This window comes from Pantherophis guttatus, chromosome 1 (genome assembly GCF_059756535.1).
Source record: "Pantherophis guttatus breed Tessera chromosome 1, ASM5975653v1, whole genome shotgun sequence".
NCBI classification, from domain to species: Eukaryota; Metazoa; Chordata; class Lepidosauria; order Squamata; family Colubridae; genus Pantherophis; species Pantherophis guttatus.
The window spans coordinates 185,529,882-185,557,461 of record NC_142063.1 but is presented as its reverse complement, the minus strand read 5'-3'; the positions used below and the strand labels follow the sequence as shown (position 1 = coordinate 185,557,461).

The 27,580-nt window shown below is 38.6% G+C and overlaps 2 protein-coding genes across 13 annotated transcripts in view; one reads left to right on the top strand and one right to left on the bottom strand.

The window, feature by feature from the left end:
• Positions 1–5,857: 5,857 nt before the first annotated feature.
• LOC148116678 (uncharacterized) lies at positions 5,858–20,837 on the bottom strand. The gene is made up of 5 exons (XM_087886132.1): positions 20,709–20,837; positions 20,293–20,360; positions 11,042–11,353; positions 8,599–9,261; positions 5,858–6,335 (listed from the first exon to the last, which is right to left on the bottom strand). Exons 1-4 carry the CDS (start codon positions 20,715–20,717, stop codon positions 9,249–9,251), a joined length of 402 nt encoding a protein of 133 aa, XP_087742258.1. The 5' UTR covers positions 20,718–20,837; the 3' UTR covers positions 5,858–6,335; positions 8,599–9,248.
• Positions 20,838–21,246: 409 nt separating this feature from the next.
• The window catches only part of LSS (lanosterol synthase), a 59,936-nt gene continuing 53,602 nt past the window's right edge, over positions 21,247–27,580 (top strand). For 5 of the 12 annotated variants that reach the window (XM_087886083.1, XM_087886067.1, XM_087886065.1 and 2 more), the window contains exons 1-4: positions 21,247–21,842; positions 24,213–24,381; positions 25,692–25,830; positions 26,264–26,372. In XM_087886083.1, the coding sequence (XP_087742209.1) occupies positions 21,832–21,842; positions 24,213–24,381; positions 25,692–25,830; positions 26,264–26,372 (428 nt within the window). In that variant the 5' untranslated portion in view covers positions 21,247–21,831. Of the gene's footprint in view, positions 22,220–24,212; positions 24,382–25,691; positions 25,831–26,263; positions 26,373–27,580 lie in introns of all 12 variants that reach the window. The other 7 variants (XM_087886108.1, XM_087886099.1, XM_087886079.1 and 4 more) reach the window with 4 other exon arrangements.

The following is a 27,580-nucleotide window of genomic DNA, read 5'->3' as shown; positions in this document are numbered from 1 at the left end:
TCCTCACATCAAGTTTTATCAGGACCCAATCACCAGGCTGGAACTTACGAATGGCAAAATCGAGAGGTAGGGTTTGAGCTAGGAGTCCTTTGTTTCTGAGGTAAGATAAAGAAGAGGAGAGGCCAAGTATACAGTTCTTTACAAACATGTCTTTAGTTTCCTAGTGTGGAATTTCTCCCATTCTGTCCAAACATCGTAATCCAAACATCATTTGGCAAGACAAGGGTAAAGATTTGGTTCACAGCAGAGATGATTTTGCATTCCACGGAACATGACATTCCCACTGCCTCCATTATTAATTGAAGCACTTTTGCAGTAAAATGAGTCTCTTGGTTGCTGTCTATATCTTCTACTATCCCATATTTAGATATTATCTGTTAATTTTGGCGTCTACTGCTGAGTGGCTCTCATGGCTGGATAAGCCTCAACCCATCCAGTCAAGTGACCCACTATCACCAATAAATATCTAAGTCTCCCCACTTAAGTTAGTCTAATGAAATCAACTCAAATGCATTGAAATGGTCTCATGCTAAAGTAGCCCTCCCTTCTCTTTCTACTGCTCACATTTTCTTTAACTAGTACTTCTCACCTAACATTAAACATTCAGTTCTTTCTGCCGCTGCCATCCTGGCTTCCAAGTAGTGCCTCAAGCTTCAAAGAAATTCAAAGCTTGATTTTACAAGCCTGTGCAAACCAACTTACCTAAATGTCTTCTCTTACCTGCTACCACTTTCTCTTCCCATCTATAAACAAATTAACCCCTTCTCAGCACCAATATCTGATCGTCCTTTTAAATCTCCTCGTAAACTGAGCTGGATTCAAACAAAACAAGCATACTCTCATCAAGATCACCTTCACTTGAGGAGGGGCACTAGGGCTCCTGCAAAAGTCAACTTTCTGCTTTCCTTCACTAACACTGCCATAGCTGCCACTGCTTGAACACAAACTGGAAATCCTTAACAGGCAGGATCTAACATTTTAGACAAAAATGCCACTGACTCTCTCTTACTACATATTGTAATTTCTAACTCATCTCTGTAACAATTCCTAAAAGGGCAGCAACTTGTGCTGCTAACAAACAAGCAAACAAACAAACAAACAAACAAACAAATGTGCCATAGGATAGAGCACCTTGTCTGCTAAGTATGCAAAATGCACGCAGACATAAAGACATAAAAGAGTAAGAAAAACAGCTTCAAAAATAAAACAAACAATCTAAATGAGGTATTTTGAGTCAATACTCTGAAATATAATTGGGTATGTAAGTATTTGAAACCTCAAAATTTCCAAAAGGAAAAAGAAAATCAAAATTGCATTCCGAGCCAAAAACAGTGAAACTGCAAAGTTTTATTCCTCCAAACCACAACTTAACCATTTCTGCTTTCAACACAATATACAATTAATAGTATCTCAATTATTACAATTCCCTAGTTAAATAGAGCTTTTTTTCTTTTGTGTTTTAAAATCTTGAACTCTCCTCTTTTGCCTTAGATTTCCCATTGTTTGCAGTTTTGCACCTACCTTTTTTGGTGAGGAAAAAGAAAAAGAAATCTCTCTGCCTCATTTTGTCATGTTGCAGCAAAGACCCTGCTTTACTTTCAGTTTCGTTTTTTCAGCATAGCTAGGGGAAAAAAAATCTGCTCCAGCACTCTTTGCAGCTTTGCAGTTTTTTTTCCCTCTAGCCATCAGCTGGGACTCAGGAGGCAGCGATAGATTGGGAATGGGTGGGTAAGCGAACGGTGAATGGGCCAGGAACCGGTTCAGGGGCGTGGCCAGCCAATCTTATTACCGGTTCTCCGAACTATTAAATTTTTTTACTACTGGTTCTTGAGAACCGGTGCGAACCGGGAGCAACCCTCCACTGATTTGCTTGTGTGGGTGGGCTTCATAGTATTCTAGGATATCAATCACTATTCTTGTATTGTTCCTTATCTGTCTTCCGGGGAGAAATCCATTTTGATCGGTATGTATCAAATTATTTAGTATTTTCTTTACTCTTTCTGCCATTACACTCATAAAGATTTTGTAATCTGTATTTAAAAGGGAAATTGGCCTATAATTTTTCATCTGTTTTGAATCAGCACCTTCTTTTTGCAATAGCGTGATTTATGCCTCCCTCCACGAATCTGGAATTTCTGATCTTATCAAAGCCTCATTGCAAATTTCCAATAGTTTCGGTAAAAGTATTTCCTCCAAATTTTTATACAATTCTCCTGGGATTGCATCTGGGCCTGGTGATTTATTGTTTTTAAGTTTGGCTATTGCATCTTTAATTTTATTGTGATTTCCCTATTCAGCATTTCCCTCTCTTCCTCTCCTATCAATGGGAGTTTTTCCTCTGCCAGATATTGTTCAATTTTTTTTCTTGGGATTTCTTTCTCTTTGTATAGTGCAGCATAATAATCTCGGGCAATTTCGAGTTTATCCTCTTCTTTATTCACTATACATTCCTCTGTATCTTCCAATTGGTATATGATCCCTTTCTTATTCTCCTTTTTTAATTTGTAAGACAGCCATCTGCCCGGTTTATTTGCATTTTCAAAGTAGTATTGTTTTGATTGTTTTATCTTGTAGGCCAATTCTTCCTGATCCAGAATATTAAATTTGTGTCTTAATATCATCCAGCTTTCTTTTGCCACCTTATCTCCTGGGTTTTGCTGCAAATTCTTTTCTGCTTCTCCCAGTCTCTCTAGAAACTCCTTCTGCATCTTCCTTTTTTCTTTATTTTTATATACACTGTATGATATTGCCAACCCTCTTAAATATGCTTTCATCGTGTTCCATATTATTACTCGAGATATTGCTTGTTTTTCGTTTTCTTCGAAGAATAGTTTTAGTTCTCCCTTAACTTTTCCAATCTTTTCCTTATCCCTCAAAAATTGTGTGTTTAACCTCCATCTCTTATGCTTTTTTCTGTATAATTTTTTCCATCTTATTTCTAAGGGGTTATGATCCGCCCATATATTCGGTGTTATTTCTGCGGATTCAATTTCCATCCAAGACTCCTACTGACCCACATCACGTCAATTCTCGACCACGATTTTTGGGGATTCGAATAGAAAATATATTGTTTCTTGTTTGGATGTAAAGTCCGCCAAATATCTACAAGATTTAATTCATCCGCTAGGTCGAAGAAAGTTCTTGGTAATTTATCCCTTTTTTTCTTTTTATCTTTACTGCTCCTATGGTCTTTGTCCGAATCTACTATCCCATTAAAGTCGCCAATTATACAAATGTTGCTGTACTCCATTTTACTTATTTTCTCTCCTAATTTTTTATAGTATTCCCCCAGGTTTTTATTTGGGGCATAGATAGCTACCAATAGCATTGGAAGGTTCCCTCTCTTAATCTCAACCACTAACGTTCTCCCCTTAGTGTCAGTATATTTTAATTCCGCTATGATCCCTTTTTTAACATATAACGCTACACCCCTCTTTTTTTTCTCTGCTAGGGAGATGAAAGTTTCCCCAAATTTATTATACTCTAAGCATTTCCCATCTTCTTTTTTTATGTGGACCTCCTGAAGGCATATTATGTCAGTGTTCTGTTTGGCTAGTTTTATAAATAGTTGTTTTCTCTTTTTATTGTCATTGACGTTGATTGATATTGACTTCCAACCCTCCATTTCTAATTCTTTTGTGCTGTCTTAGTTTTTATTTGCACATGTGTTTCTTTGCGGTCTTTGTCTCTTCCCTTTTGTCCCTTTACTTTCCTTGTCTTCTGTCTCCTTCTCCTCCGGGGTTCCTTTTTTAGATCTCCGTTGATCGGGAATTTCTTCTTCTTGCACTATTGCTTCTAATTCTTCCTTGCTACTTTGATCTTCCTCTGTCCCTCTCAATTGGTCTAGGAAGTCTTGTGCTGTTATGAGGCTGTCTATTTTAATTTTTTCCCCCTGCCAAGTGATCAACATGCCTTCCGGCAATATCCATCTGAAGAGGATGTTTCTCTTATTTAACTGTATAGCTAAGAATCTGTAGTCCCTTCTCAATTCCCTCACTCTCCTAGGGACTTGTATTAACATTATCACCTTTTTCCCCTTATATGTCACCAGTTCTTCTCTTGCCATACTGTAAAATATATCTTTGACATTTTTCCTCGCAAATCTAACGTGCACTTCTCTGGGTAATTTATTTATTCTGACATAATTGGTCTGCACTCTGTACACTTCATCAAGCTCTTTTATTATATCTTGTTTATCTTGTTGTAATATTTCCGCTATCAATTCCGCCATCACTTGGCCCAGGTCTTCCTCCTTACCTTCGGCTATATTTTGGAAGCGTAGGTAAAAAGAAGCTCTATCCATCTCTAACTGGATTATTGAGTCTTCCAGCTCCCTATTTTGTGCCATCAGCTTCTGATCTATTGAGTCTAGATTTCTTTCATTTTGTTCTATTCTGGTTTCCACCTTTTTCATCTTCTGTTTGTTATTATGTATTGATTCTTGTATCTCATTCATTTTTTGATCTATGTCTCGAATATCCGTCTTCAACTCTTCATGGTTATTTGACATCTTCTCTTGCATCTTCAGCATATCTTGAATTACTGACAGTGTCAATTGCATGGCTTGCATGGTCGGTATCACTACCGATTTTTCTCTTTCTGTCAACCCTTCTGTTGACTTCTGCATTGCTGGTGAAGTCATTGTTATCGTAGGGTTTGAAGTAGCCTTCTTTCCTGTTTTTAGTACTGTAGATGAAAGGTTTGTCATTTCTTTTAAGACCTTTTTCTGGTCTCTCACAATTTTTTAAATATTCCTCCAGATTATCATCCACTGATTGCCTTTTCTTCTTTATCTGAAGTTATCTTATTTTTTGTGTTACTAAAGGTACTAGATATACTTGTTATTCGAATCCAGGGAGATTCCTCACTCTTTTTTTTTTTTTTTTAACCTCAGGACTATGACTGCAGTACTTAATACCCTGAATACCCTTCAAGCAAATTAATGTAGGGAATTAATAGAGAGAAATATCACCAATTTAAACTAAATCTATGTAAATATTTAAATATATAAATGTATATAAAGATGTGCAAATATATATAGGGATTTTTAAGGTTGTAAATATAAATATATATATATCAAGATGTTAATATGTTAAAGTATAGAGGTTTGAAAAAGTACGTGAGTTCCTATGTGGATTGGAAGTTCTCCTCCTGTTATTTGTTCATGAAAGTCCTTACAGTCTAATTCCCAACAGTTTCAAAGTCTTCCTAATTCCGAAGTCCAGTTAACTTGAATCCGATTTCAATACGCCTTTATCCGTTGGTCTCCACCAGTGGCGGGTTCCTCCCGGTTTGGTCCGGTTCGGCCGAGCCGGTAGCGGTGACGATATGACGTCACTGAACCGGTTCCCCCCCCCGCCCTCCCACATTATTACCTTTTATTTGGTCCCACCCCCAATCTATTGCTGCCTCCTGAGTCCCAGCTGATGACTAGAGGGAAAAAACTGTTTAAACTCTTGTCGCGGGGCTTCAAAGGGCGGTCCTACAGCTGATCAGTGTTAAAAGCAAACAAATGAGTCGGGTCGTAAGTGCGAGGACTGGTCGTAAGTCCGAGGACCTTCCAGAAATGACTCTGACCAGCTAGCCACGCCCACCTAGTCACATGACCTCCAAGCCACACCCACAAAATAAGCCACGCCCACAGAACTGGTATTAAAAAATTTAGAACCCACCCCTGGTCTCCACCCTTCAGCGGTCTTATTGTCAGATCCAATTAATGGCTGCACTTCTGGTTTCTCTCTCCTCCACTATCAAACAGGTCTCCGTATATGCTGCCAATTTTCTCATTTATTATTATCGAGAGCGTCCCCCCGGTCCTCTATCTGTGCCGCCTCTCTGCTTCACCGATCCCCTTCTGTTTCTTCTTCCTAGCCGACTTGCCTGAAAACCCGTGCCATTTCAGTCTATCCCTTACTTCCAGTTGCCGCTTTTTCTACAAGTCTTTTTCACCCAACACAGCCGGCTCCACTTATCCGATTACGATCCCACGGTGTTCAGGAAAAAAGAAGTATAAGTCCTCTTCTAACACCAGCTTCCCCGAATCCCCAGCTTTCCTTGCTTCCCGTCTTTTTGTTGGCTATCGCGGCCTCGGGTCCGCCATTGAATGACAGACACACACACGCTGGTTTGACAGAGGCGTCCGGTCTAACGGAGAGCACTTGTTCCTCGCTTCTCCGCTTGCCGAACTTCCACTATTGTTCCACTCCGGGGTTCCCTTCCTCAAAGGGTCCCCAAAACGCGGTGAATAAGGGCATTGGAAAGCAGCGATCACTCTCACAACGCCATGACACCACGAATCGCCAACCGGAAGTCCTCCGAGTCGCTAACCGGAAGTCCTAAAGGAAGATAATTAGTTTAGACTACAGTTATGGTGCATAGTATGTTCTATTCAACATGCAAAGTGAAGCAGGATAGTTTTCTGTCAAAGAATGATTCTTGAAATACAGCACTCCCACAGAATGATGCTCTGCTCTGATGAAATACATTTTAGCAAAACAACCTGAAACACATTTCCCAGTAAAACAAGCTTGTCAACTCATATGAGTAAATCATTGATGCAGCAGGAGTGTGTTCCACTGAAACCTTTCTCTTTGAGCAAACATTATTTCAGGAAAAAAAAGTACAGTGCCTGTTTCCGAAATATCGAGACCAGCCAAATTGATCAGTCACATATGAGTTTTTATGATATTAGACCCAAAATTTTGGATGGAATCACCAATGTTATTACACATGATCAACTAGCAGATAGGAATTTGTTAGCAGCTATCTTTCAAATGGCAGTTCAGCCTAGGAAGAAAAGATTCATAATGTTCAGACTCTGCCTTAAACTTACTTATAAATGAGAGCTAGAAATTCCTATTGCAGTTAGTGTAATTTTTACTTTTTGGATTTCACCCTGATGTGAGGGGCCTAATAAGGCCCTTTAAGTATAGCGCTCATCTTACATCCATTTGTTTAGTGACCATTTGAAATTACAACACTACTGAAAAAAGTGACTTACAATCAGTACTCATTGCAGCATACCCAGAGTGACATGATCAACATTTAGGTGCTTGGCAATTGGCATATATTTATGAGGGTTTGAGCACTGGGTGTGTGGGTGTCACATGATTGCCATTTGCTTCTTTCCCAGCCAGCTTCCAAGAAGCTGTCAATGGAATAAATTGCATTTGCTTAATGACCATGTGATTCATTTAACTGCTTAACAACCATGGCAGAAAAGGTCATAGATTTACACAACTCACTTTAACAACCACTTTGCTTAACAATGGAAATTCTGGTCCCAAATGTGGTCATAACTCAAGAACCACATACGTATTGATATAAAAGTATTTTCAGTTCAACTTTATGGAAAGATATGGATACTCTTATTCAACAAATGTTCTTGGCATATAATTTGACAGACATCTATGTGATATGGTGAACATCTGCTTCATTACCATCCACATACATAATTCTCATTGGATGTCAACAATGGCTTTCTTTAAATGGAAAAAGCTGTCAGTTTCATCAATAGGAAACATCGTTCAGAATGCAGAATTTAAGATCCATCTGACATTACTATGATATTACTAGATATACTTGTTATTCCCATCCAGGGAGATTCCTCACTCTTTTTTTTTTTTTTACCTCAGGACTATGACTGCAGTACTTATCAATCTATCTCATGCAATCAATGTCTATAGCAAAAAATCCTTAATTCACAATTAATTCAACTATGTTCAGAAATACTTAATTCTATTTTTCCAAATGCATGTTATCAGATTTTCAAATTGTTAATTAATTAATTAGTACTCTATTGTCAGTTAATGTCACAATTATGAAATGCTACCTATAGTAAATACCCTTCAAGCAAATTAATGTAGGGAATTAATAGAGAGAAATATCACCAATTTAAACTAAATCTATGTGAATATTTAAATATATAAATGTATATAAAGTATATAAAGATGTGCAAATATATATAGGGATTTTTAAGGTTGTAAATATAAATATATATATATCAAGATGTTAATATGTTAAAGTATAGAGGTTTCAAAAAGTACGGGAGTTCCTGTGTGGATTGGAAGTTCTCCTCCTGTTATTTGTTCATGAAAGTCCTTACAGTCTAATTCCCAACAGTTTCAAAGTCTTCCTAATTCCGAAGTCCAGTTAACTTGAATCCGATTTCAATACGCCTTTATCCGTTGGTCTCCACCAGTGGCGGGTTCCTCCCGGTTCGGTCCGGTTCGGCCGAGCCAGTAGCGGTGACGATATGACGTCACTGAACCGGTTCCCCCCCCGCCCTCCCACATTATTACCTTTTATTTGGTCCCACCCCCAATCTATTGCTGCCTCCTGAGTCCCAGCTGATGACTAGAGGAAAAAAAACTGTTTAAACTCTTGTCGCGGGGCTTCAAAGGGCGGTCCTACAGCTGATCAGTGTTAAAAGCAAACAAATGAGTCGGGTCGTAAGTGCGAGGACTGGTCGTAAGTCCGAGGACCTTCCAGAAATGACTCTGACCAGCTAGCCACGCCCACCTAGTCACATGACCTCCAAGCCACACCCACAAAATAAGCCACGCCCACAGAACTGGTATTAAAAAATTTAGAACCCACCCCTGGTCTCCACCCTTCAGCGGTCTTATTGTCAGATCCAATTAATGGCTGCACTTCTGGTTTCTCTCTCCTCCACTATCAAACAGGTCTCCGTATATGCTGCCAATTTTCTCATTTATTATTATCGAGAGCGTCCCCCCGGTCCTCTATCTGTGCCGCCTCTCTGCTTCACCGATCCCCTTCTGTTTCTTCTTCCTAGCCGACTTGCCTGAAAACCCGTGCCATTTCAGTCTATCCCTTACTTCCAGTTGCCGCTTTTTCTACAAGTCTTTTTCACCCAACACAGCCGGCTCCACTTATCCGATTACGATCCCACGGTGTTCAGGAAAAAAGAAGTATAAGTCCTCTTCTAACACCAGCTTCCCCGAATCCCCAGCTTTCCTTGCTTCCCGTCTTTTTGTTGGCTATCGCGGCCTCGGGTCCGCCATTGAATGACAGACACACACACGCTGGTTTGACAGAGGCGTCCGGTCTAACGGAGAGCACTTGTTCCTCGCTTCTCCGCTTGCCGAACTTCCACTATTGTTCCACTCCGGGGTTCCCTTCCTCAAAGGGGCCCCAAAACGCGGTGAATAAGGGCATTGGAAAGCAGCGATCACTCTCACAACGCCATGACACCACGAATCGCCAACCGGAAGTCCTCCGAGTCGCTAACCGGAAGTCCTAAAGGAAGATAATTAGTTTAGACTACAGTTATGGTGCATAGTATGTTCTATTCAACATGCAAAGTGAAGCAGGATAGTTTTCTGTCAAAGAATGATTCTTGAAATACAGCACTCCCACAGAATGATGCTCTGCTCTGATGAAATACATTTTAGCAAAACAACCTGAAACACATTTCCCAGTAAAACAAGCTTGTCAACTCATATGAGTAAATCATTGATGCAGCAGGAGTGTGTTCCACTGAAACCTTTCTCTTTGAGCAAACATTATTTCAGGAAAAAAAAGTACAGTGCCTGTTTCCGAAATATCGAGACCAGCCAAATTGATCAGTCACATATGAGTTTTTATGATATTAGACCCAAAATTTTGGATGGAATCACCAATGTTATTACACATGATCAACTAGCAGATAGGAATTTGTTAGCAGCTATCTTTCAAATGGCAGTTCAGCCCAGGAAGAGAAGATTCAAAATGTTCAGACTCTGCCTTAAACTTACTTATAAATGAGAGCTAGAAATTCCTATTGCAGTTAGTGTAATTTTTACTTTTTGGATTTCACCCTGATGTGAGGGGCCTAATAAGACCCTTTAAGTATAGTGCTCATCTTACATCCATTTGTTTAGTGACCATTTGAAATTACAACACTACTGAAAAAAGTGACTTACAATCAGTACTCATTGCAGCATACCCAGAGTGACATGATCCACATTTAGGTGCTTGGCAATTGGCATATATTTACGAGGGTTTGAGCACTGGGTGTGTGGGTGTCACATGATTGCCATTTGCTTCTTTCCCAGCCAGCTTCCAAGAAGCTGTCAATGGAATAAATTGCATTTGCTTAATGACCATGTTACAATTGAAAATACCTAACTTGTTCTCTGTAAATATGTATATTTGTATATATGTTATTGTGTGATGTCATTATGATCTTTTTCATCCGTTCCTACTTAATAATAATAAATAAACAAGTAACAAATTGGTAGCAAGAGGATGGTTTGGTAGGCCCAACCAAACATAAAAATTCAAGAATCACAAAAAGACAAAAGAAGACCTGCCAGTAGATATATAACAAAAAGAATGGCAGCCCAGCTGACTCCTGACAAAAACACACTAACTGAAGAAGTGAAGAAATATACTCAATTCCAAGAAAAGGAATTACTGACAAACTCCAAAAAATCGATAGATGAAACAGAAGTCACTCCCTCAGCCTCAAACAGGGAAGGTGACATAAAAAGAAAAATACTAGACTTAATAAAAATAACTCCAGATGACTCAAGTCTGATCGCGAAACTCCACAGCCTAGCAAACAATCACGGAGCAGCATCAGATGAAGAGATCGAACATAAAAAATCCACGGTAAGAAAGTCAACTCCTGACTACTACACTAACAATGAAGCTAGCATTGGTTTCCCGCTTTTTTCATGGTGGCCATCTTATCTACCTAATACTCCCAAAATGGCCGACCAATCATTAAAGGAATCCCAAATTTTAAATTACAAAGCGGGAAGCAAAACCTACCAAGAAGATGCCTACCCGAGTCCAGAAATAAATAAAAAACAACTATTTAACCAATATAACACTCAACCTACTGAACTTGAAATAGATAATGCCATGCAGGTGTTAACTGCAGCATTTGGGACTAAACTAAAAATATCAAACAAACAATCAGAAAATCAAAAAGAAAATTCTAAACTAACACCTATCAAAAGTCAAAAAGAACTAAACTGTCTAAAAGAAGAACTAGTCGCCTGAGAAAAGACGCACTGGCAACCATACTTACCTGCCGAAGAACACCTTGCTGAGCGACCCGACTTCACCACCAATGACGGCCCGCATCGAGCTCCGCTTCCCGGCCGCATCGAGGAACATGGCCGACAAGCCTCCGGTGGATTTTTCTTCGATCGCCGAGACTCCGGAGACTTCCCGACGAGCTGGACAGCATCCCGGGCATTCTTCAGTCACCAGAGGCCCTCCGGAAACAAAGTCGAAGAACAGAAGGCCGACTGGGACTTCATCCCGGGAGCTGCAGGCACAGGATCCTCTCTCGTCGGCTGCTGGGGAAGAATGAGGACTGAGCATGCGCAGAACGAACCTGCAAAGGAAAAAAGAAGAAGACATAAATACAAGTCAGCACAGATCCAACCAAAACATAGAGATAAGTAAATACAGACATGCATCTACCATACCTATGCCTCCATCTCAATTGTAATTGATTATATTGTAACCAAGTTAAATTAATCCCTTCATCCAACAGTGTCTGCAATGTCTTCAGCTGCCATCTGCCCGCATCTGTAAAAAGAACCTCTTTATATAAAAACCCCCCGAGTGACATTATATTTGTATTCCACAAAGTATGACCAAGATCCAGCCATAGCGGTATTTTATAATCCCATTTGAGTCGATGCTTCTTCCAAACTCTCATCAAAGAGTCTCTAAGTATATGACTTTTAAATACTTTATCAACTTTGTCATCATAAAATAAGTAAGCATGCCATCCAAATTCAAGATCAAAACTTTCTGCATTCAATATTCCAGCCTTTTTACTTCCAAACCAATCACTTGTTAAAGTTAAAGCTGCTGCATCATAATATAACTGTAGGTTTGGAAGTTTAAGACCTCCTCTTTCTGGAGCATCTTGCATAATTTTCAATTTCACTCTCGGCTTTTTCTCGTTCCAAACAAACTTATTAAGTCCAGTTTGCCAAACTTTCAATTGTTTATCGCTTTTAAGCACCGGAATCATTTGAAACAAAAAAAGAAATCTTGGCAAAATATTCATCTTAACTGCCGCTATTCTTCGAAGTAAAGACAGCTGCAGTTTTTTCCAAGTCTCCATGTCTTTCTGCACCTCTCGCCACAACACCTCATAGTTATTTTGAAACAATTTCATGTTTGATTCTGCAACCTGAACTCCTAGATATTTTACCTTAGGTACAGTCTCAAAACCTGCCCTTCTTTCAAGCTCATGTTTACGATCTTGTGTCATGTTTTTAGCTATCATTTTAGTCTTTTTTGGATTCAGTCTAAAACCTGAAACTTTACCATAGTCTTGTATAATGTCCTTCATCAGGATTATTGATTCCATTGGTTGTGATAGGGTAACAACCAGATCATCTGCAAATGCCTTTATTCTGTAATCCTCTTGCCTAATCATTATACCTTTCAAGATATTAGAGTCCCATATTGTGTTTAGCAAGACTTCTAGTGTTAGAATAAATAAAAGTGGGGACAACGGACGTCTTGTTCCTTTTTCAATTTTAAACTCTGTTGTCAAACTTCCATTAATGATGATCTGTGCCTTTTGCTCTTGGTAAATTGCTGAAATCGCCTGTATAAATTGATCCCCAAAATCCATCTTTTTTAAAGTCTTTAATAGAAAATTCCAATCCACTCTATCAAAGGCCTTCTCTGCATCCAGAAAGACCAGCACTGCAGGAATCTGTTTATTCTTCTCAAGATATTCCAATAAATCTATTACTTGCCTTACATTATCCTTCATGTGTCTGCCCTCGATAAATCCCGCTTGATCATCATGAATCACCTTTTGGATTACTGGCATCAACCTGTTGGCTAATACTTTCGCATAGATTTTATAATCTGTATTCAAAAGAGATATTGGTCTATAATTCTCTGGTTTTTTAGGACCGACTTGTTCTTTTGGTATCAAAGATATATAAGCAGTTGTCCATGATGGGGGTATTTTACCCCCTTGTTGAATATTACAAAATAAATCTCTGAGTTGTCCCACCATTTCAGCTTGCAAAGTTTTATAATACACTGCGGTCAAACCATCCGTGCCAGGAGCTTTGGCTATTTTTAACTGTTTAATTGCTACTATTATCTCCTCCTCTGTTATAGGATAATTCATTCTTTCCTTTTGTTGATCAGTAATTTTTGTAACTCTTTTATCATTTAAATATTTTTCTATAAATCCATTCTGCACCTCCTCTTTGGCATATAGTTTGGTATAATAGTCCACAAAAGCTTCTTTAATTAATTTTTGTTGAAAAATTTCTTTCCCTCCAATATCAATACTATCAATAGTCCGTATGCTTTGCTTTTTCCTCAATGTGTAAGCCAACCATCTGCCCGGTTTATTAGCGTTACAAAATGTGTTATGCTTCGCATATTGTAAGTTTGCTGCTACTTGTTCCGCCATAAGCATTTGAAATTGGTCTTTCAAAAGTTTTATAGCACTACGTATTCTTTCATCTGTTGGATTTTTAATAAGTAACTGTTCTTTATTCTTTATTTCTATTTCCAGTTCAGATCTTTTCTTTTGTCGGAACAGTCTATGTTTAGAGTTCATGTAGATGAGTACCCCTCTCATATAAGCTTTACTTGCGTCCCACACAATTTCAATTGGGGTACCTTTATTCAAATTTATTTCAAAAAATTCTTTCAAATGCTTTTTAAGTTCTGTTGTATTTTTTTCATATCTAAACAAATTCTCATTTAATCTCCAAGAACGTCTCTCAACCTTATCCATCTCAATTTCTATCCATACTGGGCTATGGTCAGTCAAAGTTCTTGGAAAAATCTTTGTTCTTTTTGTCTTAACAAGTAAGTCATCTGTCAACAAAATGAAGTCAATCCTAGAGAAGGATCTGTGTCTGTCAGAAAAAAAAGTGTAGTCCAATTCTTTTGAATTATGCATTCTCCAAACATCTTTTAGTTCCATATCTTCTTTCATGTCAAAAAAGGTCTGTGGTAATCTGATCCTAGACTTTGCCAAACTCTTTTTATCTAATTTAGAATCAATTACTCCATTCCAGTCTCCCATAATTAAAATAGATCTGTAATCCCATTGCAGTATTTTAGTATGTAACATCTTATAGAAATGGTCCTGTTGTTGATTGGGAGCATAAATTCCAATCAGAAGAATTTGGCCATTTGCTGTAAGCAATTCAATTGCTACAAACCTACCATCTTCATCTGCTTCTATAACTTTAGCTGTTAACTTTTTATTTACATAAATAACCACACCATTCTTTTTTTGCGAAGTTGAAGATATAAAATGTGTTCCTAGTTTGGAGTTTATCAAATATTTTTGATCTTGAATTGTGATATGCGTTTCTTGTAAACAAATTATATCATTATTAAATTGTTTCAAATATGTAAATAATTTCTTCCTTTTCTGTGCTGAATTCAACCCATTAACATTCCAAGATAAACACTTAAACGTCATCTCCCTCTTTCTGGAGCAAAGAGCAGAATAATTGAAGGTCATCCGAAAGCTTCGATCTCGCTCCCCCCATGGCTCCAATCTCTTGTGCAGTACTCTTAACTGCCTCCTTGTCTTGTCTTTCCTGTTGTTGTTGTTGCTTTTGTTTAAGTAACTTAGATTGAGCTCGAGTTATACGTTGATCCTTAACTTCAATCATCCGAACCGGGTCCAAGATTGGAGAAGATTCCAGCAAAGGCTCATCCAGAAAACCTCCTTCTGCGCCTTGCATTTCCTCTAATTCCTGCTTAGACTGTTCTTGCAATTCTCGTTGAGGTTGCTTCTCTTCACTCTCCTTAATCTCCAAAACTGTAGATGTACGTGGAGATGGTGTTCTTTCCTTAAGAATAGTAGTGTAAAAGTGCTGTGCCTTCTCCACGGTATTCAAACGATATCTTTCTCCCTTATATCTGAAAATTATACCAGCTGGTGCGTCCCACCGGAAAGGTATCTGTAAATTTTGCAATTCCTTAACAAGAAAGCCAAATTCTTTTCTAGCTTTCAGCATTTTAGGAGGTAATTCTTTATAAATTCCAATTCGTGAGCCCCCCACTTGCACAGAAGTGTAAAAGGATTTTTGCAGGATATCGTTTCTTATTTCTCTATCTGTAAAATATATGACCACATCTCTAGGTAATTGTCTTTGTCTGGCCACCCAGGAATTCACTCTGTAAATTTTGTCTATTTTGTGAAAAACCACATCAGGATTAACTTGTATAATCTTGGCCAGGGCCTCAGAACAAACTTGTCTCAAATCCTGTCTTTCCTCCTCTCGAATTCCTCGAAGCCGTATAGCAAACTCCATTGCCCTGAATTGTATCATGACAATCTCGTTTTCAACTCTTTGCATTTTATTGTCAACATCAGCAATTTTATAATCATTGTCTTTCATCTTAACATTAACTTCTGATTTAAGTTCTTCAACTTTAAAATCAACTTTCCCAATAAATTCTGCCAGGCCAGATGCCACTTCTGATATTTTTTTGGTCACCTTGTTTTGGTTCTGTTTCACCATATCTTTAACTTCATTACTTTCCTGCATAAATTCCTGATGTGATTTTTGAAGTTTATCATCTATCTCCTGTTGAGATTTTTGAAATTTATCATCCAAAGTTTTAGAAATAAATTCTTTTAAATCTCCCACATCAAATTCTTTTTTCTGAGTCTGTAGCTGTTGAGCAGGGGGAAGCTGCGTTTCATGTTTGTGTGGGGGGGGATCCCCCCCCCGTTGCCTTCCCTTCCTGCTTCTTTGAAGCCATCCTGCCACGTAATCTAGTTTTTCTAAAGAGGGAAGTTCCTTTTCCTTTCCCTCCTGCACAAAGACTTCTAAAAAAGTCCCCCAGATTTGATCAGATAAAAGCTGAAGTAAAGCAAAGTCAAGTTTTGAAAAAGGAGAAATTTTCCACTTGTTTCTCTTATTACAAACAAGGCAACTTTGTAGCAACTTGGAAACTTTGTAACAAAGCAAGATAACTTCACCAATCCACACTCACTGGCTCGTTAACTCTAAGGCTGAGCGCCATGTTTTTTCAAAGCACTTTCACTCATTCGCATTTTTCTCAGATTAAAAAGTCAACAAAGCGCTAATACTTGCGTTTCCAAGTTTCAGGGTTCAGGTAGTTTCGCTGTTTATTAAGGCTGGTTCTTTTCGCTTTGAGTTTCCTGCAGCCGGCTTGTTCTGCAAAAGCAGAATCGTCCCACGTCGCCCGGAGTTTCAGCAGGTTGGGAGGGAGCCGCGCCTGTTCTCTCCCGAGAAACTTCCCTGGGGGGTTACAGGGGCTCGACCTGTGCCCTGCGATCTCTGCTTCAACAATCCTGAGGATTTTGAAGTTTTCGAGCCGCTTCTGGGTCGCGAAGCGGCTCTACAGGCGGCGGGGCTGGCGGAGCTTCAAAAGGCACCGCCGTCGCCGAAGACAAGGAAACCGGAAGTCTCTATGAGCGAACATATCCTAAATCTGAATGCAACCAGAGCAGATCTCATCCAAACGGGGGAAAATATTTCTGATAGCACTATGAAAAGCATTATAATCAATTCATTAGACCCCAGCTGGGATAACTACATTACTTTAATTGATAACTTAAGTTTAGAACAACTTACCTTAGAAAACCTTACCAATAAACTTATTGCTGAAGACAGACTTAGAAAGAAACGATCTGTACATCAAAGGGAAGGTAGAAATCAAAAAAGGATAGATTTCAGAGTCAGAGACAGGTACCCACATGAATGCTCAACATGTGGATCTGAAAGACATCAAAAAAGAGACTGCCCCAAGAACGCAGGATATAGAGATACATATCATCACAAGGATAGAAGAATACATTTCTTAGATAGAACTTCTCCTGACTACAGATATAAACGCAGGGAATCACCACATTCAAAAGAAAAGAAAATATACAGAAACAACCCTAGGGAAAACAAAAATGAATCACTATATGGAATAAAAGACAGTAATACATCAACTTCAGATTCACTCAACACATGGCTCATCGACTCTGGAGCCACCTGCCACACAACTCACAATAGAAAAATACTCAACAACTTCACAGAAAGGAAATATTACATAAAAGTAGCAAACCAAAATGAAGTCCTAGTAAGAGGAGTAGGTGACACGCATATAAAAGGTATAGGAAAAATAGAGGGGGTGCTATTTATACCTGAAATTCCAAATAATATATTGGCAACTCTAAAACTAAGCATGGAAAATGGGGTAGAGACCACGTTCAAAAGTGGAAAAGTATTTATGACTAAAAACAACAGGAACATTGGCAAACTATTCACAAATGAAGGACTAACATATCTACTATCACAAAATAACGAATTAATCTATACACACTATCAATTAAAAAACAAAGAGACAGAGCCAGATAGTCATGAAGAGGGTAATAATACACCAACTGCTGAAACCACTATATCAGAAAATTTACACAATGGTAAATCTATACACGACAACTGTACCCATTTACTCCACAGAAAGCTAGGACATGCAAGTTTCCCTGTTATACGGAAAATGTTAGAATGTTCCGAAGACTTAAAAATAAAAAATTGTAAAAATTATTTGGAATGCTCCGTATGCAATTCATCCAAACTCAAAAACAAACCTAAGCCCAAAAAAGCCACTCGCACCACACATTCAATTTTTCAGCTAGTTCATATGGATGTTGTAGGCCCAATGAAACCTTCAATTAAATATAGAAAAAGATACTTTCTAACTATAGTTGATGATTACAGCAGGTTTGGGTTCGTGTACGCCCTTAATCATAAAAGTGAAGTTTTCAGAAAATTCAAGGAATTCTTTAAAATGGTAGAAACTCAACATATTAAAATTAAACAAATAATGACCGACAGAGGGTCAGAATTTTTATCCAACGAATTTTCAAATTGGCTAAAATTACAAGGAATATTACACTTTAAATCTTGTCCCTTCTCCCCCTTTCAAAATGGAGTCTCAGAGAGAAAAAACGGTTTGCTACAAACCATGGTTAAATGTGTGTTAGATGATGCTGGTTTAAGCCAATCATTCTGGGCTGAGGCCCTCACTTATTCTAATTATACTCTAAACCGCTTATGGTCAAGTACTCTCAACAAAACTCCATATGAACTCATGTATGGCAAAAAACCAAAAATTGGACATTTACACATTTTTGGCGTAACTGCTGATGTATATGTACCTAGACAATTGAGACACAAAGGAGAGAAGGTATCCAAAAGACTAATATTCATGGGTTACGAATCAGGAACCAAGGGATATCGCTTCATTGATAAAAATAACCATTTCATTGTATCCAGATCTGCCGTGTTCCATGAACATGCAAATTGGTCAAAAATACACCTCAACGAGATATACCCAGAATCAAAAAACACTACACACACACACACAGAACATTATTCACCAGATACCAACCCCAAAATTATAGCAACAAACAAACCCAAATACCCAAAAATAATTAATGATGAATGGAAGAAAGGACATCCTATATTGAAAGTAGACTCGCTAAATGAAAGGGAAGCTAAATATATGCATAGCAATGAACAACCTCCGGATAGACCCATTAGATCTAATAGAGGTACAATTCCTAAAAGATCTGATGATTACGTACTGTCTCTCCATGCAAAATATCTGACTCCCAATACATATGATGATATACTTAAATTACCTCTAGAAGAAAAAAATAAGTGGGAGGAAGCAATGAAAAAGGAGATGGATAGTTTGAAGGAACTAAACATATACTCACCAACAGATCTACCCACAGAAAAGTCCCCCATTGGCACTAAATGGATATTTAAAATCAAAGAGCTAGAAGATGGCAAATTCCTATATAAAGCTAGGTTAGTAGCTCAAGGGTTTGCCCAAAGATTCCCTGATGACTATGAGGACACATACTCTCCAACTGTTAAATCAGAAAGTGTTAAGACCGCATTGGTACCAGCTTCCATTTTAAATTTAGACGTATATCAGTTGATGTACAAACTGCATATCTACATGCTGATCTTGATAAAGAAATATATGTAAAGGCACCCCCAGGAAAGAATACAAAAAAGGGAGAGATTTGGCTATTAAATAAGGGTCTTTACGGATTAAAACAGTCTGGTAAACGATGGTATGAATGTCTGTCAAAAATACTTAAAGATATGGGTTTTATGGCTACTTCATCTGATCTATGTTTTTTCACTAAAAGAAATAATAATTCTATTGAATATGTATTGATCTATGTTGACGACATATTCTATTTTGGACATGATAAAATCAAATGTGATGAATTTGCTGAACAATTAGGTAAACATTTCAACTTAAAAATATTAGGAAAGGTAAACAAATATTTAGGAGTCCAAATTGATAAAACCAATAAGGGGTTCAAATTGTCCCAAAAAGAAAAAATTATAGAACTCATACAAAAGTGCAATATGGTAAACTCAAAAATTTGTGAAACACCCATGTCAACCGACTTCCATAGAAACATGCACAATGAACACGAGCCATTCAAAGAAAACACTTTATATCGATCAATTATTGGGTCATTATTATACATATCTAATTGGACCAGACCTGATATCACCCTTGCCGTTAATTTGTTGTCAAGACATGTAAGCAATCCTAACTTATACCATTGGGAAGGAATCAAGAGAATTCTGAGATATCTGAAATCTAGCGTTGATGTATGTTTATATTTAGAACCATTCATTTCTGAAAAGCCAACGTTGACCTGTTACGCTGATGCAGACTGGGCTGGTGACCCAAAGAGCCGAAAAAGCACCTCTGGTTATGTTTTCCTTATAAATGGTTGTACGGTGCATTGGTATACTGGCAAACAAAATTTAATTGCCACCTCTACAGCAGAAGCCGAATACGTTTGTCTATCTAAACCAGTCAATAACCTAACCTGGTTTGATGATTTGTTATCTAATATATGGGATGAACCTATTTATCCAATTATCATCAATGAAGATAATAAAGCAGCAATAGATATATCAGCCTCCGAGGCAATAGGCCAAAGGTCTCGACATATCGATATCAAATACAAACATGTGAGACAATTATCGAGTATAGGATTTATTAAAGCTGTTCATTGCGATACTAGTGAACAAATTGCTGACATTCTCACTAAACCCTTAGCAACCAAACAACATGTATATTTAACTTTTAAACTTAGTGTACATATATAATATTAATAATTTACTATTGGTTAGGTATTTTAGAGGGGGATTTGTTACAATTGAAAATACCTAACTTGTTCTCTGTAAATATGTATATTTGTATATATGTTATTGTGTGATGTCATTATGATCTTTTTCATTGGTTCCTACTTACCTTTTGCCCCGCCTCCTCTGTATATAAGTCGTTGCTCCTGTCAGAACCTGAGCTGTCCAAATGTATTCCTGAGGAAGACAAGAAATAAATACCTTTGTTATAAGAAAGGCTTCAGTCTTTTATATTGAGCCTGACCAGAATAAATAAACAAGTAACAGACCATGATTCATTTAACTGCTTAACAACCATGGCAGAAAAGGTCATAGATTTACACAACTCACTTTAACAACCACTTTGCTTAACAATGGAAATTCTGGTCCCAATTGTGGTCATAACTCAAGAACCACATATGTATTGATATAAAAGTATTTTCAGTTCAACTTTATGGAAAGATATGGATACTCTTATTCAACAAATGTTCTTGGCATATAATTTGACAGACATCTATGTGATATGGTGAACATCTGCTTCATTACCATCCACATACATAATTCTCATTGGATGTCAACAATGGCTTTCTTTAAATGGAAAAAGCTGTCGGTTTCATCAATAGGAAACATCGTTCAGAATGCAGAATTTAAGATCCATCTGACATTACAGTTCAGGATTCATTTAAGGGTTTTCATAAGTATGTTTGCACAAACACTGCAGCAGCTAGCCCATGATCCTTGGCAGTTAGGCATAATCCAAGAACACGTTTGGTTTGATCACGAATGTTGTGAAGCTGTAAATCACCCCTTTAAATTCTACAAAGAGATCCCCAGCATAATGCGATTTTTCACCGGAAGATTTTCATCTGGTGTCAACGCCCTACAACTACCTATCTATATCTGGGGAGTTACATTGGTTTGGCTGGCTTGAAAGCTATTTTTCTGGGCAGTTTTGCCTCATATCCTGCAAGGGGCTGTAGCCCCAAAACATGGTTTTGGTACTTCTTAATTTAGAAGCGTCCCTTCTGTGCCCGTCGCGGCTTTCTTCCCATCCCCATTTTCCTGTCACTGATCTGAGCCAGACTCGCTTCCTTCGCATGGAAGCTCTGCAGCACGCCACATTTAAGCTCCAAGGAGGAAAACCAGGAAAAGCGCGGAAGGGCTGGCGCTCCTCCGTGGCCTTAAATTTGCAATGGTGACAGCGGCGCGCTTTGACTTGCTGAGTCCCTGCATTTCTTCGTATCCTCTCGCTGGCTCCGTTAAAGCTACCAGCGCCTTAGTTACTGTTCCACAGCCAATAATTCAGGTTTCGTTCTCGCCAGACTCCCTGCAAAAGTTTCTCCTTTCCCACAGAGTGTCGAGACCAACAGAAAGCTTTACTTGGAAACTGACCCCGCCTTCAATTGTACCTAAACTCTCGTGATTGGCTCGCACTTTCATGGGCTTACATCAGATCAGATCGGATGTTTCGAATAGCTTCTTGGGAATTGTAGTCCTCAAGAAGGAACTGCTTGGAGCCACGATTCACACAAAAGACTTCATATCCCAGCGTGCCGCTGAAACAGTCGAGATGTGAGGTGTGTGATAAGTCCAGCCTTGGCTGTATTTTATTTTATGCTGGTCCTTGTGCTGCTGCCTGCAGGCTTCAACCTTAGCTCAGAGTGGCAGGATGGATGGGACGTGAGTATTTTGGCATCTCTCCTACTTTAGGACCAGAGCTTCCTGGTCGTTTTAGCTTTAGCTTTGTTTGGAAAAATCACTAGGATGCTTTACTTGTGGCAACGCAAAACAAAACAAAACAAAAAAAACAACAACCCTGAAATGAAAAGTCCACTGCATAATTGGTGATAAAAAGTGGCACTTTTTCCCATGGTCTGAGAAGGGATTTGAATCTTCTGTGATCATCTACCCGTTCATTTTTTGACAAAATGGGAATAATTTTGGGCCTGGTGGCTCAGCAGACTGAGAGCATTGTGATTAACACCAGCTGTCTGCAATTACTGTAAGTTCGAATCTCATCAGGCTCAAGGTTGACTCAGCCTTCCATCCTTTCTAAGGTAGGTAAATTGAGGACCCAGTTTGTGGGGGCAATTAGGTGACGTTGTATAAATATACAAAAGTATGAAGGCTATTGCTTAACGCATTGTAAGCCGCCCTGAGTCTCCGGAGAAGAGCGGCATATAAATCAAATTAAAAAAAAATAATTAAAATGTAATGTTTTGCACAGATATTTGTACTATGCATATATGATGTGATGCATACATTATTGCCCGGTGCTCTTTTCCTGTGTTAATTTAAATCACAGAGAGGCTATTTTTGGTTAGGTTGTCCTTTTGTTTCACAAAAAAAGTTAATTTTGATAATGTTTCATACTATCTATTCATCAAATTCATTCTTGTATTTTTAAATATTTTTTCTTCTCCTGTATTATATTTCTCTACTACATCATAGAAAATATTGGTTTGCAATAGCCATAAACTTTTTCTAGATTAAACATAATAAAATTGACAAATCCCATATAAATGGCAGAATAAAAAGTTACATGGTAAAAATAATCGATTAAAATAGAGGTGCTGCGGGAGTTAGTGGCCAAAGAAGGCTGATGTAAAAAGGCTGGTTTGGTAAGAATGCCTCCAGCACATCTGCTTGGAGACTGGAACCCTGCAGAAGAAGGTTGTTGTTGGATTCTTGGTACTCTGAGCTCAGAAAACATCAAGAACCCAACACTTTAACCTTGAGCTGCATATATTCTCAGCTGTTGGAAAGCAAATCATTCCCAATCATGTAAAAAGGTCACCAATGTAGGTCTTTAAATGGCAGTCCCAGAGAACAGCTGAGAGGAGTTTGATGTCAACGGAGATGTTTGTTTGGTTCATCTACTTGAGGTATCTAGAATTTTGTCCCAAAATAGAAGCCCTTTTAAATTAAATTAAAGCATTGTATCTTTTCCCACAGCATCTGCTGAAATTGACACAATCCACAGTATCACACCATCAGAAGTAATTACTGGTGCATTTTTACTCTTAACAGTTTAAGATTATTGGCTGAGCACAGGTAGTCCTCAACTTACAACCACAATTGAGCCCAAAATTTCTGTTGTTAAGTGAGACATTTGTTAAGTGGATTTTGTCCCATTTTATGACCAGTTGTTAAGTGAATCACTGCAGTTGATAAATCAATAATCTGGTTGTTAAGTGGATGTGGCTTCCCCATTAACTTTGCATGTCAGAAGGTTGTAAAAGATGATCTTATGACCTTGGGACACAGCAACAGTGATAAATAGGAATCAGTTGCCAAGCATTTGAATTCTGATCACATGATCATGGGGATGCTGCAAAGGTCATAACTTCGAAAAATGGTCATAAGTGCCATTGTAACTTTGAATGTGCTGTTGTAACTTTGAATGGTCACTAAATGAACTGTTGTAAATCGAGGACTACCTATATAAACATTGAACAAAGCCAAGGCCCATTGAATTACCATTGGATGAATAATCCATAATTGGCTGTTTGCATGTCATGGTATGATTAGGGGAAGGGATGCAAATGCTGAGGAGCAGGAATGGGGCTGAACCCATCCACAAGGGAGAAGCAGTAGAGGTTTTATTTCCTGATTTAACTTTTTATTGAATTTTGAGATTACACATTTAAACAGATATAGAATAACAGAATTTGAAGGGACCTTGGAGGTCTTCTAGTCCAACCCACTGCTCAGGCAGGAAACCCTATACCATTTCAGACAAATGGTTGTCTAGTCTCTTCTTCAAAACTACCAGTGTTGGGGCATTCACAACTTCTGGAGGCAAGTTGTTCTACTGATTAATTGTTCTGTTTCACTTATCCAATGGGTTTCTTTTCCTACATTTTCTATTTCATGTGGCTGTAGCTAGTTTTAGTTTATCCACATTTAATCCATAGTTTAGTTTTAAGCTGGAGTCTTAACAATAAGCTTCAGACACTGCTTGGATCCTAATGCTTGGACATTTTTCATTTGCAATGCTATGATAAAGGCCTTACTTGGTGTCTCTCTTTTGCTTTTCACTCCTGTTAGATATTTACGGAAAAGAGGAGGCCCATATAAGACAGAACCAGTCACAGACTTAACCCGCTGGCGTTTGAGTAATGAAGAAGGTCGGCAGCAGTGGCGATATCTAGCAGATGGCGAGGATGTGGAGCGGGAGCAGACTGCACTGGAGGCTCATTCTCTAGGGCTGGACACAGTAAGTGACTGATGCTGTTGTGAATATGAGATAGGAGGGGGATGGACAGCTTGCACATCTCTCAACAATTTCTTTCAAGATCAGTCTTTAGGGAGCAGGTCAGCTTGTCTGTTGCAAAATATCTCTGTGTTCTAGCAGACATGGAAAAGAGCAAATTCACAGTGCATCTTTGAGTCATGTGAGGCACTGTGAAGATCTGTGGAGCTCTACTGTTAACCTGACTATCCAGGAATTGTGAGATGATGCACATTCAGTCTTTGCAGAAGGGAAAATGGTAATGGTTGGAGAGCGCTTCATACTTCTGGGGAGCTTGTCGGTTATTACTCAATTTCTTTTGAAGAGGGACAAATAGGGTGAAACTGATTTGTTTGGCAAAAACCTCTGAAATGACAAATGTAAGAAGATGTGATGGATTCAGAGTGGTTTATATACACATGTCATTGCAGGCCCTCTGTAAATTGGAGAAAGGTTGCAAAAGTGATCTAGAGCTCTCTTTTTAGAAAGATACCATCTGAAATACATAAGTCTTATACTTCAGACTTCAACTTTTATTTCTAGTCTTCTGTAATTAGAAATGTTACTTCCAAGTATATGCAAGAAAGGGTTTGAAGAAGGCTCATGTTCTATATATTTCCCTTAGCAGTATCTTTTAGTGTTTCAGGCACTAGAAACACTGGATCTTGGGTCCAGAAGCAATACTCAGCAGATTCTCACAAGGTGAAGGAGGATACTGCCCTTTAGGAAGCATGCAGATATTGGCTGGTTCCATAAAATAGTAGATTAGATGAAAGCAGGGCTAGATAACCTATGGTTTATCATGCAGTAGGATTGGTCTAATGCTTAAGGCACCAGGCTAGAAAGTGTGAAACTGAGTTCTAGTCCTGCCTGAGCCATTAAAGCCTACTGGATGACCTTGAGCCAAGCATTCTCTCTCAGCCCACCTCATCTCACAGGGTTGTTGTCTGGAAAATAGGAGGAGGAAGATGTGCTGAATATGTTCAATCATTTGTAAAAATAATAAAGGCAGGATACAAGTAAACAAATTCACTATGAATCTTTTCTGGCTGGTATCTGAGACTGTCTTTGGTTTGCCTAAGGGAGCAAATCCAAGGCCAGTTGCTATCCTTTCTGTTGTACCAGAAACAGGGAGAGAGAGCAGCTAAGTGCCTCTCCACAAGTTGCACTACTTGAATAAAGCAGGAGAGTTCAGTGAACATCTTTATACATATGCCAGTTCGCTTTAGACTGTTATGGACCTACAGTCTGGTCATTTATATTACTTTCTGGTTCCAATTCCTTCTACTTTGCAGACTGAAGTCTTCCCAATCTTGCCTACAGCCTGTACTGCAGAGGAGGCAGCGCTAAATGGGATGAAATTTTTCTCAGGCCTACAAGCAGAGGATGGTCATTGGGCTGAGGATTATGGAGGACCTCTCTTTCTGCTGCCAGGTATTATTATAAGAAAGGTCCCAACAGCTTCTTCTCACAGATGGTCTTGCATCAGTCAGATGATCAGTGTTTTGTATCAAAGGAAAAAAAATTGCTAAGCTATATTGGCTGAAGCTACTTCACAATTAATTAAATGTTTCTCTACATGCTACCCATTACTGACTAATGGTTTAAAAGGAATAGAGGGATTTATTACATTAATGCAGAGTACAGCTAGAACAAATTGGCTCATGACGGTGGTGAGTTTAAATGACGGGTCTGTCTCCAGGCCTCTTGGAATCTTTTAAGTCTAAGCATTCCAGTTCATTGGATTTCAGCAGAAGTGAGAGCAGACAGAGACCATTCATTATTTGAACAGCTTGTTGTTGTTGCTGCCTGAAAAGGCTTTCCAGCCTTAACTGCATTTTTCTACCTTCTGGTCTTCTTCCAACAGGACTTCTGATTGTGTGCCATGTTGCTAAGATTCCACTCCCAGAAGAAAGTAGGAAGGAGATGGTGCGCTACTTGCGTTCAGTGCAACTCCCAGATGGAGGATGGGGCCTGTGAGTAAAGCTCAAAAGCTGCTGCTTCAGAAGGACTTTTGCAACTTTCTGCTATTTCATTACCAGGATAGTGGTGGCGGCAGCAGCGCCAGCAACATTTCAGTTCGCCTCAGCCTAAATAGAGATGCCCCAGAATCCTTTTCTTTTTCATTGTGAATATCTGACAGTCACTTCTTTTTCCAGTGGGCAAATGCCATCCTGGCTCAGAAGGGACTGATATGCCGCTCTTGGTGTGAGCAGTGTGAATTTATAAGCATGTTACACAGTGGCACACATGGCATACATCATACATGTTTGAACCAAAGGCATAAAAAAGCAAAGGCTCTTCTTGCTGATGGGCATCAATGCCTAGCCAATTACTTTGGGAGGAAATGGTTGGGACTTCCTAAGGAGAAGATGGTACCTATTTCAGGAATTGGCCAAGAGTGTTTAGTGCCTTAAGAAATCAGTAAGAAATCTACAATTTCTTTGCATTTTGAAAGGGTAGTAGAAATTTGTTATCTTGCAAAAATCTACTATTGCAGTGAAAGATTTTATAAAGCCTTCGAGAATCTTTCTTAGTCTTATGTAAGACATTTGTTAAGTGAATTTTGCCCCATTTTATGACCTCTCTTGCCATAGTTGTTAAGTGAATCACTGCAATTGTTAAGTTAGTAACATGGATGTTAAGTGAATCTGGCTTCCCCATTAACTTCGCTTGTCAGAAGGTCACAAAAATGATCCCGGCATACTCCAACCATCATAAATACAAGTCAGTTGCCAAGCATCTGAATTTTGATCATGTGACCACAGGGAAGCTGCAACAGTCATAAGTGGGAAAAATGGTTATAAGTCACTTTTTTCAGTTCTGCTGTAACTTCGAACGGTTACTAAACAAATGGTTGTTAGTTGAGAATTACCAGCATAGTTATGTAACATTTTTCTATCTCTAGGAAATATACAAGTCATCAACTTGAACCAAAAATGCTGTTTTCTAATTCTTGTGCATATTCTGTGCTCTTTATCCCTTATTTCCTTCCCTGCCAGTATACTTTGTTTTATCCAATTTAACTGCTAATGCAATGGCCTCTAGCTTATTCTGTTTAGTATCTTATATATGTCTTTGATCATCTCGGCTAATGTTTATTAATTTTTGGGGTCCAACATAGTTCACACCTGTGTTTATTATTTTTAATAACATTTGTCCTGTCATAATCTACACTAATTCA

Excerpts from the sequence above, each read along its gene's own strand:
- LOC148116678 (XM_087886132.1), bottom strand. Across the intron at positions 11,354-20,292 it reads CAGAGGAGGCGGGGCAAAAG|GTTCGTTCTGCGCATGCTCA; the intron begins GTAAGTAGGAAC and ends TTTCCTTTGCAG.